The sequence below is a fragment of the Oreochromis niloticus genome, linkage group LG1 (assembly GCF_001858045.2).
Source record: "Oreochromis niloticus isolate F11D_XX linkage group LG1, O_niloticus_UMD_NMBU, whole genome shotgun sequence".
NCBI lineage: Eukaryota > Metazoa > Chordata > Actinopteri > Cichliformes > Cichlidae > Oreochromis > Oreochromis niloticus.
Window position 1 is genome coordinate 33901993 of NC_031965.2, and position 15026 is coordinate 33917018.

The 15026-nt window shown below is 39.2% G+C and overlaps 1 protein-coding gene across 1 annotated transcript; it reads right to left on the reverse strand.

Annotated features, from left to right (window-relative positions):
- Window positions 1-1538: 1538 nt before the first annotated feature.
- On the reverse strand, window positions 1539-12146 carry pdpr (pyruvate dehydrogenase phosphatase regulatory subunit). The gene is made up of 18 exons (XM_003437695.5): window positions 11999-12146; window positions 10771-11047; window positions 10422-10555; window positions 9915-9996; window positions 9566-9729; window positions 9315-9436; window positions 8839-8956; window positions 8351-8500; window positions 7078-7270; window positions 6776-6900; window positions 6398-6553; window positions 6126-6259; window positions 5660-5808; window positions 5462-5574; window positions 5017-5111; window positions 4803-4892; window positions 3668-3850; window positions 1539-2993 (listed from the first exon to the last, which is right to left on the reverse strand). The coding sequence occupies exons 2-18, from the start codon at window positions 11034-11036 to the stop codon at window positions 2586-2588; spliced, it is 2682 nt and encodes an 893-aa protein (XP_003437743.2). The 5' UTR covers window positions 11037-11047; window positions 11999-12146; the 3' UTR covers window positions 1539-2585.
- Between the last annotated feature and the right edge of the window lie 2880 nt (window positions 12147-15026).

Below are 15026 nucleotides of genomic sequence, written 5' to 3' on the forward strand. Positions count from 1 at the left end.
TCAGTGATACAGTGGTGATGAAAAAAAATACAGTATCACAAATAAAAGTAGATACACGAAGACTAATCTGATGCTTTTGACCTACAAATATTGTATTTCATTAAAAGAACAACTATTATAACGTTTAGCTTCCTGCCTGTTATGCCACCTCTGACCCCTGGTGACCCTGAATTGGGTACGTATTTAAGAAAATAGATGGATGAAGAAAAGTAGGCTTTTACCAACAGTCTTCCGCTCTGCCTCAGGTTAAAAGCCTCATCGCTGCATATTTCAAACAACACAATGGGAGCCATGTTGTAAAATGTGGAACAGAATTGAGACTTATTGTCCTGCTGTTAACACAGACTCCTCCTAGAGGTCTCTTAAAATGCCATCTGCAAGCTAAATATTTTATTCATCTGCCTTCACATGGTATTTCATACATGCTAGAGGTGTTACCAAACTGATAAAACATGACTTTTTAGATTTTTCTTTTATAAAGAGGGTAGCTGCAGTATCCAAACTGGAAGGTACTGCCTGAGCCCCCAACTATGTTACACTGCATGTATTTTAGAAAGCATAAATGAATAAATCGTGTATTATGGCTGATCTTCCAAAAACAAGACACTACCAAATCTATTAATAAAATTAGGGATATATATGCTGGTTATCACACATTTTCTACTGACCTCAAGCAAATGAAATATTAATAATATCTGCTGCAAATAAAATTTGATTAAAGTAATTTTGTGACACAAAGGAAAGAAAGGAAAATTAGAGTCCAGCAGTGGATTTTGTCTCTACGGGGCTCCGCTTACATGACCTCGGATTTTTAGCTCTGCTGAATACCAGAAACAACAGTGTAAATTTTTTATTCTATTCATTTTTATTTATGACACCAAATCATAACATTTGCCTCGAAGCTTTTTCCTCAAGGCATCACCTGACCTAGCCCTGACTATATGCTTTTTTTAAAGTAGAGTAGAGAGGTTGTCTGTCTCCTGAATCCAAACTGGGAGCTGGTTCCAGTGAACAGGGGCCTGAATAAAAAGTTTAAAAAGGTTGTATTCACCATGATGTCATCAGTTGATTAACAGTTTTGAGCCTATGAGCTGTTGCTCATAGGCTCAAAACCCCAAGCTGTTGAAAATAGAGATGGGAATTTTGACTGAGAAACAGAGGATGCTGGATGCTCATACAGCAATGACTTGCCAGTTAGGCCCACTCTAAAGCATACCCTACCTTGCTTTCTGTTTTACCCTACAAGAGACAATAATTTACATAATGAATGCCATGCTGTACCAAAGGTGAGTCCATAAATGCTTTGCTTTCCTTTTTACAATCAACACTACAGCTGAAGTATCACTGAATGACAAACTAAATCCCTATTAGCCCTGGACCCGGTGCTTTATAGTTCTGAGTAACGAAAGAAAGAAATACGGTTTTGGAAAAACATCTGAAATTATGTCTCAATCAGAAGGTCAGATTTAGAGATCAATTTAATTATAAATCATATTTTTAAAAAGCATGACTGAAAATAGAGATTTTGTACACACTAGTTATACAAAAATACAATTTATTTTGAATTGCAGTTTCTTTACACAAACATCTAAACTCTGAACCAGGCAAAAGTCAAACCACAAATGTAAGATATGAGATATTGTAGACTCCAGTCACAGAGTTCCTGTCTCATCTTGGCTTCTCTCACCAGCCACACATTCAGCAAAACATCAACAAAACTAAGCATAAACATCGAGAAGTGCAACAATGCTTCATAACGACAGAACATAAATAACAGATTGAAAGTACATTACAACAGGTTCCACACACCGCAAAATAAGCTCACAACTGATGATAACAACACTTTCAAGGGAAATGAAGGAATTCTGGGAAATCCTGGGAATCCTTTTAACAAGAGTGGAAGTTTAGTAATGGGCAAAGGACTAATGATTATCCCAGGATGTTTTATGCTTCCCAGGGCTTTCCCCAATTCAGGAAAATACCATTTCCTTCATCGTCAGGTGTAGTGCTGACAAAGTTGTAAAGTGTCTGAATTAAGCCACTCTTTACATCACATCACTCATATCTTTACAGCAGCAAATATATGGTTTGTAAAATGACAATAGAGTCAACAACTACATGGACTGTAGCCATCTGCAGAGTGGGAAGTTTACAACAGTACTGGAGAAGATTGTCGGTCAAATCCGTTCTGGATAGGTTACAGAGAACAAAGTGGAAAAAGTCTTCAGCATCTTGTGCTGATGTTGCCTTAACAAAGGCACTTAACCAGGGAGTGTCTCAGTCAGCCATGAGACTGTGTGGACTGTGTTTAAGAGTGAAGCTGGGCAGGGCTGAGAAACAACGGCAGAATTTGATGAGACTAGAGCTTTGTATTTAATGCAGCAAAAGCATCTGGAGCGTATTAAATATTGCACTTAGAAAGAGGGAGATGCAACAAGGAGATTAAATATTAGAGTTACAAGGAGTGATTGTGCATAAAGCCCTCTCATTAGGAGATATAAAAGGAAAGAAAGGTTGGCACTGCAAGGTAAGAGCAGGAGTGGATTTGGTGGAGGAGTGTCACAGGAAAGTTGCGTTATTCTGCATCACTTCCCCTGCAGGTTGCTGAGCTCCATGTCATCCTTGCGGCGCTTTTGTTGGGTGAAGAGGGAGCTGAAGGGGTAGAGCTTGGCTTTGGCTGGATAGCGCTGACCAGCAATGTCCACCTCGTAGTCCCCGCGGTTGATGAAGTCAGGAGTGATGGGTGTGGGGAGCCCCTCAGGGCCAAGGGGTGGAGACACAAAGCCCAGGCAAACATGGCGCTCCAGGGTGTAGCTGTAGGCGCTGCTGGTGGTCGTCCCCGCTAGTTGACCATTACGATAGACGGGCTCACCCCACCACGGCCACAAGTCGAGCTCGGTGTCATGGTCCTCCAGAACCAGCATGACAAACCGTCGTGTCACACCGTCCTGACGCTGCTGAAGCAATGCCTCACGGCCGATGAAATCTGTGTCCTGATGGACAGAAAAAGGCAGGGGGGTGTGAAGAAGATGAAGATAAATAGAGGAAATTAGGCCCTAAGAACCTTCACTAAATTAGTGAAGATCAGCTTGAGTAAACAACATAATGGCCCTGCCATGTGCAGCTCTGCTGGAGTAGCATAAGACCACCATGTTTTAAAGTCACCCACCTTTTTGTTAACAACACTATAAAACTTAAAACAGTCTGTGAAACCAGCGTTAAACTGTAGATGCCTTTAATCAGCACCGCGCTGACACTGCTCTAAGCAGCTGACAGCTCACCTGATGTTCCACCCTTTCAAAATGAGACAGACAGTAAACTTTACACCTGCTACTTTAAAGTGCCACCTGTTGTCCCTGCAGGTCCAGCCTGGTGACAAATTCCCTGCTGCATCATGACAAAGACTGCACCAAGGTGTTGAGTGCTTTAATTATTCTACTCTTCATCTCTCATTTTTCAACCATTTTAAAGCAAAAGAGGGAGAGTTTGAAACTTAATAAGTAGAGTCAAATAAAGCATCTTATGCATTTCTGTCATGTTGGCAAAGTAAAAATGTAGCTGACTAACTGATCAGTCTATTAGGATGAGGCAGTTCGATGTACAATGAAGAACAAAGTGTCCACTATGGGTAGGATCAGATATTATATGTTTAAAACTGTCAACAGACCTTGTCAAACTTGACCCTGAACTCTCGTCCACACTCCAGCGGGGTGGTGAAGGCGTCGAGGTCCTGACCCCAGAAGGCGAAGAATTTCTCTATGCGTAGACTTCGCAATGCGTAGTACCCTGCGTTACGGATCCCGTACTTCTGACCCACTGACATCACCTCGTTGTACACATGCAGTGCGTACTGTGGAGAGCAGAGGAACAGGTGTCTTATACTCTATATGGCATTTCCTGTACACTGAAATGTACAGAAAATCACTTTTAACCACTAACAATAAAAACACAACAACACATGTGTGATACTGAATTATCACAATTTTAAGTCCTAGAGTCCTGGTGACTCTTCCCTACCATTGCTACAAGAAACTGGATATTTTCTAGGATTTTCCTCTGGAAGTTTGTCCGGTGAAGTTACTTGTATTTTATAACAACTGAGTCAAGGCAGCTAAGGACACTTTGATTCTCTTGGGATTTTAATTGGACATAATTTGACAGTATAATTGTGTAATAAATGTCTTATCCATCCTTACACCATTTTTCTGCTTTTAAATGATCGCTGTAGTATAAAAAACTCCTCTTTCAGCCATTCCTGAACTTTACACTGCAATCATCCATTTTGAAATTTGAAAATCTTCTCTGGTCCACCAAAACCTTCAGCCACAACTCTGATCATCATAAAAGGACAAGCTGAACCTTTTGTTTCTTTGTGTTTTTCATTATTCATTCCTATCTTCTCACAGTCTGAGGTTTATTCTTTTACTTCTACCACCTAAAGATCACAATCAAATTGTCAGAAAATGTAGAATAATGGGTTTTTTTTTTATCCCATGGCTATGCTTAATTTCCTGTGAACCTAAAAAATAAACAAGAAGTGTTGTTTTTTGTAAATGACTTGTTGTCACCCACACTTTGGAAAACAACAATAGAAAAACAATACTTATTTCCATCTTTGACATTTCAAGATAAAACCCACGTTATAGAAAAACTAAATTTGGAAGAATATCAGGGAGTTGTGTGCTTAATTTTAAAAACAAATTAATAACAACTCATGTAACATACTCATGGGTTGCTGTTACTTTATCAACCATCCTGTGACGAGGTATCTATTAAATATCTGTGTGTGTGTAGGATTGCACCTCAATGGGGATGTAGAGCATGAAACCTGGTTCCCCAGTGTGAGTCATGCTCATGACTCTGATCCCGTTGGCATAGCCCACACTCATCTCCTGTAAACACACATGCACATAAATATGGTCAGTTTACTCCTCTTGGCAGGGTGAAGAGACAGACTGATGAAAAGGTACTTTAATATAACAAGCCATCAGCTTTGCTGCATCTAGCCTTCCCTACCTTACAGAACATGGAGGGGAAATGGTCAGGTGTCATGGAAACATATGACAGTTCAGCAAGAACATCCATAGCTCGCGGTCCAATCAGATTTAAAGCTGAGAAGAATAAGAGTTGTAAACACTTAACAGACTTTCTGGTTAACAAAGCCCACATCTGATGTTCTATTACACATGCAAAAACAGAATCTGGTACAACTGTTGCTCACATTTCACACAGTTAAGATAACTGCATTAAAAATACACAAGATCTACTTTCAGACATGTAATTAATGCCATCCCTCCACAGACTTCATCCCTCTGGTGTCTGATTTTTAAGGTTATTTAAATAACTGGGTTACAAGTCGACAGTGGATTGTTTTGACTTTTTGCATTGTTTCTCCTTTTAAATGTTATATGAGCACTAGATGGCGATATCAGAGCAGAAACCCCAGTTGCTGCATGCGTACCAGTGTACTTCCAGCTGACATCCTCCAGGTGGAGGTGTGGGTCATTAGGCATGTGCTTCTTTATCCAGGACCAACAGTGGACCTGCTGGTCTGTCGGAGAGATGATGAAGAAGCTGGACAGCAAATGAGAAAGTAAGCAATTTTAAAAATATGTCATGTACTACGTATCTACAGTGCCACTGCACAGATGTTTCAAACCTGTTCTTGCTGAGGCGGACCACACTGCAGTCGTTCTCATAGCCACCTCTCTCATTCAGCATGCCGGTGTGGACAATGTGTCCAACGGGAACATCCAGGTCATTGGCACAGAGATGCTGCAGCAGTTCCAAGGCTTGGTCACCTGTTGACTGAGCCATCAGGACAGAGCAGAGGATTTAACCTGAATACTTTTAAAGCTAAATGCATTAATTAAAATTGATTTATTTAAAAAGGAAAGAGTAACTGCACAGGTTTTTCCCAGCTAACAAATACCTGCATAATTAAAAAGAAAAAAAACAACAATTTTTTCAAGTAGCTAGCACAAACATACATGCATAACACTGATAAATATCATACGCTAACCGGGTATGACCACATAGACAACAGTAGGTAGCACAGCAGCAGTTTTTCCCCTCTCTGTAACCCCGTTCTAATTATAAGTTTTCCAAAGTGATTCATGACTCACAGTCAGTTCAAATTTGGTGAAGGAGGACATGTCGATGACACAGACGGCCTCTTTGCAGCATTTCACTTCTGCTCCAACTATGTCAAACCAGTCTGGCTTATAAAAAGTCTTACTCTGGTCCAGGGACAGCAGATCTACAGAGAGAAACAGTCCAATTCAACCAAGTACTTTAATTCATTAGACACAACTGCCTTAAAATCCGTCAAAATCATTTGCACTCCAAGACTTTGACTAAAGTATTTTTTGTACCACTGCTTCTCACTGGGACAAACCTTTTCCTGGAGGAACAAAGTACTTGGGCCTTTCAAAGCCATGTTTCTCCATCCACCGAGCCCCCTGAGTGTCCAGGCGGTCGTACAAAGGACTGGTCCTCAGCTGGCGTCCGGTCTGGAAGTCCCACCGGGGAACCTTCAGCTCATACAGCAGGGCTGAACATGGACACACAAATATTAGAAGGAGAGATAGCAGAGCAAGAATTAGAATATACTACACATTATAATAAACATCCAACACCTATAGGATTTACAGTAATTTAACTAAAGCAACAGCAGAAATTAATTATTTAAACAGTACACTAAGGTTCAGATGACTATACAGCCTTTGTCTACTTAAAAGCATGAACCAAACACCCAACAGGGCTCACTACTCACGCATGACTTCCATCACTCTGTGTCTCAGGAAGGTTCGGCTGCTCTGTAGGTTGCCAAAGCGTTTGATGTCCAGTGGCCAGACATTGGCGGTGGGGTAGCCATAGGTCATCCACTCTGCCAGGTACCTGGATACCAAACCACACAACAGGCCATTTATCCCTTTTTGTAATGCAAAAAAACACATTCACAACACAGTCTTGATCGCTGCAACTGATAAACCATGGCTGAATTATTTCAGGTGACCCAATATTGATCACATGCTTACGTCTAGTCTTAACAGATACACTTATATTCGTTCTTACTTTCCAGCCCCTCCAGCAAAGGCCAGGCCTGAGGAGTTCATTCCTGCCAGCACATAGTACCCAGACACACCTGGGGTCTCGCCCATCAGACAGCGCATATCAGGTGTGAAGGACTCCGGACAGTTGACCAGCTGATGGATCTCAGCTGACTCGAGGCTGGGCATTCTCCTCAGCAGGGCACTGAGCATCGGCTCTGAAGGCAGAAAACAAAAAGTGCTCTAAAATGTAGCAAATCCAGATGATAATTTAATACAGTTTACTCAAATTAACTTAAACAACCAACCACACCATAACCAAGAAATATTACTGCGCTGCTTCTTGTTCTTTTGTCCACCTCTATTGTTGTACAATTACTGAAAAACCCTGAACCACCTCTCACCATAAATCATCTAAGAGTCTAAAGGTTCCAGCTGCAGCCTTTACCCATGTTGTTCCATCAACAGTCCAACATGTTATTCCAAAACAAATGCTGAAAATGGAAATTAAAAAAAAAACTAAACCTAAAGATATCCAGGTTAGTATCACATAAGAAAAAGGAAGGCAGCAAATCTTCATATATTCGAGAATCCATAACCAAGGTGTTTTTGCCCATTAAGATGACATATTTTTAAAAATTTAATAATGGATTAACAAAATAATCAAATGAATTGCAGCTCTAACAATATCAGAGTTGAATTCTACTATATTGCAATCTATTACAATACATTAATATAATATACATTCATAAAATACAGTACATTCTAACATTATATATTGTGATGGATTCTTTCAACAACCTTTTCAACCCCTACACTTGTAAGAGAAAATGATGATGTGTGCTGCTATAATAAACTCTTGTTTTTATGGCAGCCTGGTATGAGAAATCTCACATTACTGGTTTAAGGCCAAGGCCAACAGACAGGTGTATTTTTACATGTGTACAGAGAGGTGGGTCAAAATCATTTAAGGTAGCCTTAAACAGAGGTGCATAAAAACAGATATGCCCAGTCTTGCTTGCTTGCTCAGTCTTCTGTAGCTGTTAAATGAAACCAACAAAGGTTTGATTTTGTGTCATTATTTGATAGGTAAACCTCATATATAATTTTCAACATTTTAAGATGCAGTCTACAACTGTGGCTACTTTACAGCTAAGAAAAACTAAACACACCTTGCCTTTGTGCTACATTAATAACAGGAGACTTGATCAAGTGTCCTTCCTATTCAGTTATGTTATGTTTCAACAACTTTTAATGAATAAAAATACAATATTAATACTTTTTCTTTTTTTTTTTACCAAAGTGATCCCAGTCCTCCTGCATGTTCTGGATCTCCAGCTGGTTGCGACCCTCAGTGAAGATGGGTTTGGGGTTTTTCTCAAAGCCTCCTGACAGAAGGCCTCCCTGCCATGGCCGTGCATATATCCTGCCATCCATATCAATCACCACTAGCAAAGAGACACACAGTTAGAAACATCGCCTGGCTGGACTTGTTTTTAGCCTTTCAGCAGGCATTAACATATTGCATATTGCTAAGCACATTATTTGGCTAAGTAAAAAGGTCCAGCCTGTGCCCTAGTTTTTTCTTTTTACTATGGGACTAAAAAAAAAAAGACTAGACATAATTGTTGATCTGATATAAAATGCAATTAGTTAATTAATTTGCCAAAAAACAGAAAAAAAATCATGAAGTGAATGTTCTTTAATACAGCTGGCTACACAAATTGAATGGACTTCAATAGTGTCTACTGCAAAGGTTACTTCCTGGCTTTTTAATATGTGAGACCTGGTGTGTTGGGTGGAAGTGGCTCCTGGAGAGGTTTGGTGAGGAGGTAGAAGTGTTCACATCCATGGAGGGGAACTGACACCTTCGTCTCACTAGCCTGGCCCAGCTCATAAGCCCACTGGAGCAGAAACAGTCAGAGAACCAAATACAATTAGAACAATGTGTTGTTATAACAACTAGAAACAAGACACTTATAGTCACCATAGGAAACAACTGCTTCAACTACTTTCACAGAGGGAAAAAAGATTATAAAAAATAATTAAATTATTATTGTTATTATTATTATTAAGAAGAAGAAGAAGAAGAAGAAAAAGAATTGCTGCCTGTCCTGCTTACATATTCTTGACCAAGCATGACACTGAATTTCCACAGAAACAAAAGTAATTCCAAAATGTTTATAAAGGGGGTTTTTTTGTCACAGATTCCATTTCTCATAGTTTCAGTCTTATTAATGCATCTCCAATAGAACGATTTACCTGTCCAGCACAGCTGACAAAATATTCGCACTTAATGGAACCACGGTCAGTCTCGACAGCTGTTACACATCCCTTCTCTACCAGAACCTGCTGAACACTGGTTCGCTCCAGGATCTGAACCCCTGAAGGAGAAGAAAGGGGGAAAAAGAGGAAACGAAGGACAAAAGAGGAGGTTACAATTATGGGGTGGGCCAGCAACAGCAGAACACACGATTTATGGTCTACCAAACAAAACTGCAAGTTTGTGTTACCTTGTCCAGCTGAAGCCACGGCAAGGGCATGGTTAACATCTGGTGGAGACACGACAGCATCTTCAGGAAGGTGGAGTGCGCCTACCAGGTCATGAATGTTAACAAGGGGGTGGAGTTTGGCCACCTCTTTAGGTTTAATAATATTACAATTGATCCCCATTACCCTGTGAATGAAGTGAAAGGGTCAAAAGTCATTTATGTTTTTTAATCGGTGAAAAGGGACAATCAGCTGGCACTATTATTTCAAACAAAAACTTGTGAGTCCCCAAAAGCTTGTCCTCACAAAGTTAGTAGAGCTTTACAGCTTAATCCACATAGCTGTGGTCTAAATACTAACTACAGGACTTACTTCAGCCTTGATGCGAGGCGCTTAAGAGAAATGAAGCGATCCTGATTTTGAGCCAGACACAAAGACCCTGTCTTCACACAACCTGCAACACATACCACACACCACATATGACTCAGTCGGTGAAATCTATCATTATCATTCTAGCTTTGCAGCTTGTTTATTGCCAGTGCACATCAAATGATATCTCGGACTTCAACAAAAAATATCTGGTTGTGTTACATGCAAATGTTTCTAAATGCATTGACACAGAAGGCAGTATGCTGTCACAATTTGCTCCCTTGTCTGTTTTGTGCTTTAGAAGCTATAATCTGGGAAGATACAACTGCAAGCTGTTCTATAATCTAAATTAATAATTAACATTTTTAAAAATATGTGGTGATGTGCAAGTGGGAACTGTTAACTATCGGCACCAATAGTAAAATGGTAAAACAGAAAACTCTTCTAAGAATAAAACAGCACCAAGCTAAGTTAAATATGACAAAAACCAAATTCTGTAAATCATCTGACCTGTTTTTACCCCCGTCTCCTCCTCCAGCTGCTGGTAAAGACTACTGGAGTAGTTAGCCATTTGACACTCGATGGAAATGGGCTTGGCCACGCTGACAATACCAGCACATAGTCTTGTTGTTCCTGCACCAAGTCTGGTTAGGATAATAATGGCCAAGAAAGTATTAACACAACAATATCAAATCTAATATTTCTTTTCATTATCACCTCCTAATGTTCAAGCTATCCCTACTCTTATATAATATCAGTGGTCTGAGTTAATAACATAAAGAACATCTCTCTCTTCATGCTAATTTTAAGCCAACAAACACAATGGCTTATCTGTAATATGTTGAGCTGAAAAACTCACCTGCCCTGCTCAAGTAGTACAATATCAGTCCAGCCCAGTCTAGCCAGGTGGTAGGCCACTGATGTTCCCACAATACCTCCACCACAGATGACGACCCGGGCCTGGCTAGGCAATGGAAGCAGCTGGGAGTCTCCACTTACAGTGAAACACCGAGGGGAAGTCCAGAGACCCCTGCCTACCAATCTATACCCCGTCTGGTGAAGCAGCCGCAGCCGGGGGAGCATAACAGGGGACAGAGCCCTGGAGCTCCGCACACAGCTGGACATAGCTGTGCTTTCTGCAATAAGAGACATGGGATCTAAAGTTACTCTATAACCTTAGATAGAGGACAGTACCACAGTGAATACATCAACATGACCCTAACTTTACAAATATCCTGACATAATTTCAATAACATATGATCCGTTTTCTACAGTGTGCAGGGTGTGATATAGACCTCTTGTATTATTTTAAGTTGCTGTATTTTTTTTTAAAATCTGAAATAATTTGATATTTGCTGTAAATATAGTTGTGTTAATGTCACAGTTTCATTTTAATTTGGTTAGGTAGATACTAATAAATTATTACTACACCACAATCTATACATCTCTGAAAGTACTGCTGACCTTTTCTGCTAACAGCATGGATTAGTTTGCGTTCTAAACTTCCCATGTCAGGGCCTTTGAAAGTGTCTACAATAAGCCAGATTAAATTGTCAACACTGGAAGTCGCTAGTTTCCATAAGGTTACATAAAGATGCACTGCTGTTCCTAAACTTAAGTTACTACATTTAGCTTAACCAGACATAATCCAAAGAAAATACAACATTAAACACTTTGCATAGGGCCTGGGAAGTCAGCAAGGTGAACTTACAACAGTCCTTCAAATGTCTGCTTGTATTATAAAGACTGCTGTTAGCCTTGAAGCACTGCTGTACTTGTATTCTTAGCAGCACAGCTAGCTTTAGCTAACAGCATGTCGGTATCTTTGTAATTTACACCTTTAGATTAATGGCAAATACCTAGCAGACATGTAGATGACCAAAGTCGCACACAAAGTTTCCTAACATTTTGGGGGTATATGCTGGCACTACTAAAGCTCGCACTATTGATAATGTTAGTCACATAGCACAGCTTAGGCTATCGAAAAGCTAGCCAATGTTTATTATTTTTGCTAACACGACGGCTAAACCAGGCAGAAAATCTTCTCTAATCATAACATCTATTTTTCACGACTACATTAAACTCACCGATTTAGTCAAGTCCAGTGATTATGATATTTCAATAATAAAACTGAAGGATAGTCACTAAGGTGTAACTGAAAGCCGAATTCAGAGACTCCCGTTAGTTAAGTGGTACCGTTTCCGGTATAACCCTTCAAAATAAATTACGTCTGCGTCTTTTTAGAATGGCTCCATTCTCATCCAACTCAAATACGTAGGATATAGCTAGAAAGTTGCAAACCTACTTATTATGAATCAAATGATTTTTTCTAAAATTTATTTTTTCTATTTTTATTGTTTGGGGGTTTTTTTTAATGTTTTTATGTTTGTGTGGGTTTTTTTTTTATTGTTTTTTTTAAATCTCGAATTCACCTTTTCATCCTGCCCCTTGTGCTGCTGTAACAAATTAGTTTCCCCAATATCGGATTAATACTAAATTTCGCAGTGTGACTTTTTAAATATGTTAGGTTGCTGAATTATGTCACAAAAAGTGTTGCAATTGTTAAGGTCACAATTATTCTTCTCTTAAAGATATCAGCTAGGTTTGCACATCAGGAATATGTAAAAATGTCTTTGATTACATGGGACCATGTACCTCACTATCGAAGTTTTGTTTTGTTTTGTTTTTTCAACTTCTCAAAGTCGGATTTATCAACACAACTGTCTATGCATACTTACAGTGTTAGGTACTCTTTACTAGTACAGGGTTGGACACTCTTTTGCCTTGAGAACAACCTTAAATCTTCTTATCATTGATTTAACAAGGTGCTGGAAACATTCCTCAGAGATTTTTATCCATTTTGACATGATAGCATCACGCAGTTGCTGTAGATCTGTCAGCTGCACATTCATGATCTAAATCTTCAGTTCCACCACATCCCAAAGGTGTTATATTGCACTGAGATCTGAGACTGTGTGGAGGCCATTTGAGTACAGAGAACTCACTCCAACAGGTAATACACTTGATGTTTCTTAAATGTGATGTTCAGGAAGCATCAAGTGCATTACCTTTTGGAAGCAGCCTCTACTCTAAAGGAATATGGACATGGCCACCAACAATACGCAGATAGGTTGTAGGGTTTAAACAATGCTCAGGTGGTAAGGGGTCCAAACTCTGCCAAGAAAATACCCACAATATGATTACACCACCACCAGCAGCCTGAACTGTTACAAGAGAAGATGGGTTCATGCCTTCATGCTGTTTAAGCCTAACAGAATGTTGCAGTTCTGTATTCATCGGACCAGAGGCAATTTTTCCAGTCTTCTATTGTCAAATGTTTCTGAGCCCATGTGAATTGTAGCCTCAGCTTCCTGTTCTTCGCTGACAGGAGTGGCATCCAGTGTGGTCTTATGCTAGTGTAGTTCTGCTTCAACATTTGACCTGTGTGCCCAGAATGGCCAGAGGTCGGGCCATTCTTCTCCGACTTCTGATATCAACAATAACCATTCTAGAGATGGTTGTGTGGAAACATCTCAGTAGATCAGCAGTTTCTAAAATGTTCAGACTAGCCTGCCCGGCACTAATGACCATGCCAAATTCAAAGTCACGTAAATCACTTTTCTGCCACATTCTGATGCTTAGTTTGAACTTCAGCAGGTCATCTTGACCGTGTCTGCATGCTTAAATGGACGACTGAGTTGCTGCCATGTGATTGGCTGATTACACATTTGTGTTGATGAGCAGTTGAATTGGGAAACTTAAGAAGTGGCTGGCAAGTGTATATTGCAATATCACAGAGCTGGGCCTGCACAGAGGTAACCACTGAGGGGAGCCAAAAACCTTCTTTACAGGATTTGTAAGTATTGTCTGCATGCTTCTGTAGCTGCAGTGTTCTAGTAAAACACTGGGTACTAAATATGCGTTCCAGTCTGTTTCTAGTCCTTATTCATATTCGTGTTCACAAAAGATAGAAACTTACTGTGTGGAAGTGCTCCCTCATGTTAGTGAAATTAACTCCCAGAGGCTTAGTAACCCTGTTACTACTACTACTCCATTTTCAAGAAGGTCAGAATTCAAAATTATAATGCAATTAAGAATATTATATAAGTAATTCAACTTTTTCAGCAGGTTTAGTTTTATTGTTAATTATTTACATTAAAACAAATATATCTCCACTTATACAATAGTCCAGCCTTCTCATTCATTTCACATTTTTTCACACAAACAAGGGAGAGAAATGCATGGCAAGAAAGTTTTTTTGAGATTTCACAAGTAATCAGGTTAAACTGGGATTTGTAAAGAGGTGAAACCATGTCGACTGAGGATGGAGGTCACACAGAATAATCATTCTTGTAATAAGCTTTTCTGAATGTATTTTTAACATGTTGCACTGCAAACTAAACCGCCTCACATCCACTTTATTAGTGAATTTTCAGTCACATGTGTCAAATTAAATTAATCTAAATACATATAAAATAGCCAGTGCCTTTTTATTTTATTTGTGTACTTATCTTTTAAATTTTCAAAGAAAAGAACCTTTTTGGAGTTCTTAGTGGAAAATAACTGACTAAATTATTCCCACTGTTTATTAATAATATATTTACATGTAGTCTTTTCTTCATAAAACCCATTCATGCTTATCTCTGTGTGTTTCCTTGTTTTTAATTCCCTTAATAATTAGATAAGTCGCATATTTTAAATACTTAGTTTAAGTAGAAAAACTTTGTGTAATAATCCACTTAATATGCTAGGGGGAAAGTGCCGTGATTGACCGAGGAGAAAATCAATAAATTGTTCCTAAAAATAAAAATGTAGCAATAGCAGATTCATCCTGAATATGGGCCTTTTATTCCAGTTTGATTTTATGAAAAGCTCACAATGAAACTGGAAGGTCTAAATCATTTCCATCAATCTATATTGTTTACAGCTCCTCTCTCGTTGGGTCAGTATAAAGATTCTGTTATTAAAGCTTATGGGTTAAAGCCATGGGCTACCACTAGATTACTTACATGTATGCCTACTTGATAACTTAATAGAGAGACAAAATAATTTTTTCTCCTCTTCCAAAAAAATCTGGTTTCAAATAGTCATCTGTCTTATAAAAACAAAGGAAAA